The sequence below is a fragment of the Cyprinodon variegatus genome, unplaced genomic scaffold (genome assembly GCF_000732505.1).
Source record: "Cyprinodon variegatus isolate N-32 unplaced genomic scaffold, C_variegatus-1.0 Scaffold57, whole genome shotgun sequence".
Lineage (NCBI taxonomy): Eukaryota > Metazoa > Chordata > Actinopteri > Cyprinodontiformes > Cyprinodontidae > Cyprinodon > Cyprinodon variegatus.
This window is the reverse complement of record NW_015150510.1, coordinates 1,835,424-1,839,374: the sequence shown is the minus strand read 5'-3', so window position 1 is coordinate 1,839,374 and position 3,951 is coordinate 1,835,424. Positions and strand designations below refer to the sequence as shown.

General features: G+C 37.7%; 1 protein-coding gene across 2 annotated transcripts in view; it reads left to right on the top strand.

The window, feature by feature from the left end:
• The window catches only part of LOC107082622 (cAMP-specific 3',5'-cyclic phosphodiesterase 4B-like), a 93,343-nt gene that overhangs the window by 45,843 nt on the left and 43,549 nt on the right, over positions 1–3,951 (top strand). For both annotated transcript variants that reach the window (XM_015371396.1, XM_015371397.1), the window contains 3 exons: positions 414–608; positions 694–730; positions 1,120–1,190. In XM_015371396.1, the coding sequence (XP_015226882.1) occupies positions 414–608; positions 694–730; positions 1,120–1,190 (303 nt within the window). The remainder of the gene's footprint in view (positions 1–413; positions 609–693; positions 731–1,119; positions 1,191–3,951) is intronic.

Below are 3,951 nucleotides of genomic sequence, written 5' to 3'. Positions count from 1 at the left end.
CCTCCCAGATCTCCAGATGCATTTGAGATATCAAAAAAGTACTCCAGAGTGTTGTTCAGCATGGGGGTGAGTAGAAAATTAAGGCTTATCATGTTTTGGGTGTACTATTCCTTTAAGACATAGTTTTATGCAGAAGATATTTTCCATACCTTTATATTTGAGTTGGGTTCTTTGTTCCTAGCTCTCATGCTTTTGATTTTTGCTCGTTTTTTTTTTTTTTTTTTTAGAAATGTCTTCCAACCTCTTCTTTTACATCTATTTTCAGTCTCTGAAAATACTAATTGCACTATGAAGTGTATTTAGCTAGCAAGGTGTGTTTTTGTTTTTTTTTTGTTTTTTTTTTTGGTTTTCTGATGAAGCATTTCTATTAAAAAGATTTAAAAAAAAATTTATTTGTGTCTTTCTTCTTGCAGCTTTGAGGCTGAAAATGGTCCCTCGTTGTGTTGCAGTCCATCAGACCCGCAGGCCTCGCCAGGTTCAGGTCTGGTCCTTCACCCAAACCTAGCGGGTCACGGTCAGCGCAGAGAGAGCTTCCTCTACCGGTCGGACAGCGATTACGACCTCTCACCAAAGTCCCTGTCACGAAATTCATCCATTGTTGGAGAACTGTGAGTAAGGTGTTGATTTGGCAGCACATTGTCTTATAAACCTGTTGGGAGGAAACCTACAAACTTTTGTCACTTTTGTTTTCAGGCATACGGAGGATCTGATTGTAACTCCATTCGCTCAGGTAAGGTCTGATCCAAAGTCAGCAAATGTGCAAAAACCCCCAAAATGTTCAAGCATTCCAGTTCTGAGGGCTGGTTGATGCAGAAGACATCCAACTTCTTTAAGATTAACCTTACTGCCCCCTGGTGGAGGTGAAGTAGTATAACAAGGCCAAAAGCTAAACCATGGATTTTTTTTCTTCTTCCAGTGAAATCTGCTTTGGATAAGCTTTCTAAATGTGTTCTGAAAACTAAAATTGATTTATGTCACTTATTAGCTTGTATTCCTTACTTATTTTTTGTATATAAAGTATTTTCAATCCTAGAACTGAATCAAAACTTGCTTTTTTCTCCAGATTAGTTCATGTCCCCATACGTATCTTTGTAATTATTTGTGTTTGCTTGTTTTTAGGTTCTGGCAAGCTTACGGACTGTTAGGAACAACTTCACCACCTTGACAAATGTCCAATGTCTGTCTAATAAGTAAGTAAGCTAAGCTGCAGGGGTGTAATAGGATGATGATAAATGCAGCTGTTGGACATGTTTTTTTTTTTTGGAAACCTCAGCAGGACAGTTTGTTCCACCAGGGGGCGCCAAAGCCTCATGAATAAAACAACTGCTTAAGTCCAGTAAGAAAATGACTTGTTTCAAAGCATGCCCATCATCAGGGATCTGCAGAATGATTTCCCCACAAACCACTGGGTTTCATTTCACTTTTTTATGTATAGGAGTTTTTTTCCTCACTTTTCTTGCCCGATGGCTTAAATCTAATCTCACATTGGGGTCAGTATCTGCAGTTATTAGTGTGTATACACATGCATTTTTTCATCCTGTGCGGGCAGTGCTTTTATTTTATTTTATTTACTTTTATTTATTTTAGTTATCTTATCTTTTTTGTGCAGCACTTTGGAAACCTTGTGTTTATTGAAATCGTGCTATATAAATAAAGTGGATTGGATTGGATTGGATTGGATTGGATTGGATTGGATTGGATTGACCAGAGGTGGATGCTGTGTCAAAGTGACCTCAAAGGGAAGGGTCACTATAGGACTGTGGTCGGGTTCAGAGAATCTAGATGGAGGCAGTTTAGTGTTTCTGCTTTGACAACACAGCTGAAAGCAAGTAAACACAAAGGAAGGAAGCAACACCTTTTTCTTTACCCGTAAATACATTTTTTCTACGTGTTTTCAGCGAGTAGGCACATTTTTAAATGCATATTTATACAACTAATGAGTCCTAAAGAAGGGAAAAAAGCTACACCAATATATCCTTTGCAAATCTAAACATTTTAAAAATGTCCTCAGTCGATATGTCTTAGATTCACCCGCTGCATTAATACTGACCGTTTATAATTGATCGACTTTCACCCCGTCACTGCAGGTTCATTATACGGTAAGTTAGAGAGATTTCCCTTAAAATAATGAGGTTACCAAGTATGTGTTTTGGTTCGACTTCGAGGAAGCAAGCAGCACAGTGAGGATGGATGTCAACATGATTCAGCTTTTTAATGCCCTGCTACCCATTGTAGAAAATAAGGGTGAATGATTCCACAAACAGCTTAGTGATGGGCCATTAATGTAAAGCATTTTTCTCAATACACATTAAATATGCATCACTGGGCTTATGAGAACAAGAAAAGCAGCATTGTAAGTTGTAAATACTGCTGATTGTATATTCTGAGATCATTATTTTACTTTATTCCTATATCTTATTTTACACTGTTTGTATAGGAAGGGTGTCATTTTACTACATGGGTTTTAATTTAACTCATTTTACTTAATTATTATATTCAATCTTGCTCTATTATACTTAGAAGTATAATTAATATAAATATATTTCCCATATAATGGGGAAAATATTTAAAGAAAAGGAAGAAGAAAGAAAAGGTTCCATCAGGATAATGGAGAAAGTAAAAAAAAAATAATAATAATCCTAAAATATTTGTTGTTTTTAAAATTACAGTAAAGGTTTCCTAAATAAAAAAAAAATGTTTTGAAGAACCACCCTTAGGTGCTTTGTCTGCTATAATCAGTCTTTATGTGGAGAATTTCCTGCATCCTCCATTCTAAAGTGGTCTGGATGAAAGAAAAACAACAAAAAGATTAAAATCGTCCTTTTTTTATGTTTATACAAATACAACAAACATCAAAAGTGTGTTTTCATCTTAAAATAATCAGGTTCATATTTAATCTGTCCAACTATTCTGACCTAGAGATGATCAAGCAGCTCAGATCCATCAGAGAAAGGAAAAGAGCTTTTCAATATGGCATTAATACAAACCTGAAAATCAGGTGATAAGTGCAGCATTGTTTGTGTCTGACTGTCAGCCAGTCATGGTAATCCCACAGGGCTTCCAGACTGTTGTTGACCGAGTGTTTTCAGCCACCCTGACCAGCGGTCTTTATAAGATGACTCTGTCTATGAAACGGGCAACTAAAGGGCTAAAATAAGACACTCAAACATAGACACAGAGTTCCAAACCTTAAACCACTGACCCCCTATATCCCTGGATTTGGACTAGACAAAGTCATGCTGACAGTAAGTGGATCAAACTTCCAACATCAGGGTGTTTTTAATAGCCAGAGATCCTGTGTCATCAGATCTTGCTGACCACCCACTGATACGGATTGGAGTTTGTATTATTACAGGGCTGTCTCATGCAGCTGATGTAGACTAAATCTGCTTCAAGAGCAGATGAAGATATGAAGACTTAGCAGCTTCTAAGACTTTAACATTCCTGTAGTAACATTCTGCTCCCACAGATTCCTCACACTGACCCTCCTCTAGCGCTTCCCAGTCTGTTTACTCTCATAGTGAACAGTTTGACAGCAATATACCCAGATCATGTTGCAGCCTTTATGTCTGCATCTAAACTGTACTCCATGCAGCCGTCCCTTGGAGTTGATCTTAGGAATATAGTCAGAGTGTTTTTGCTGTGTGGAAGTTTCAGGAGGAATCATCTTGTGTAGTTTTTGATATTGGACCTTAAATTGTGTTTTTGCCCATATTGAGATTAGTGCTCATAGTGAGCCCAGCGGGTAAAGAGACCTGCAGCATATGCTTGGCCCAATACACCTGTGGAGGATGATACAATCCACATAGATGGCATTATACGGCGATTCACAGATCTGACATATTTAGGTTTATTTTAGAGATGTCCTGATCCAGGTTTTTGCACTTCTGATCCGATACCGATATTGTTTTTGGACTTCCGATCCGATACCGATACTGGCCGATACCAGCC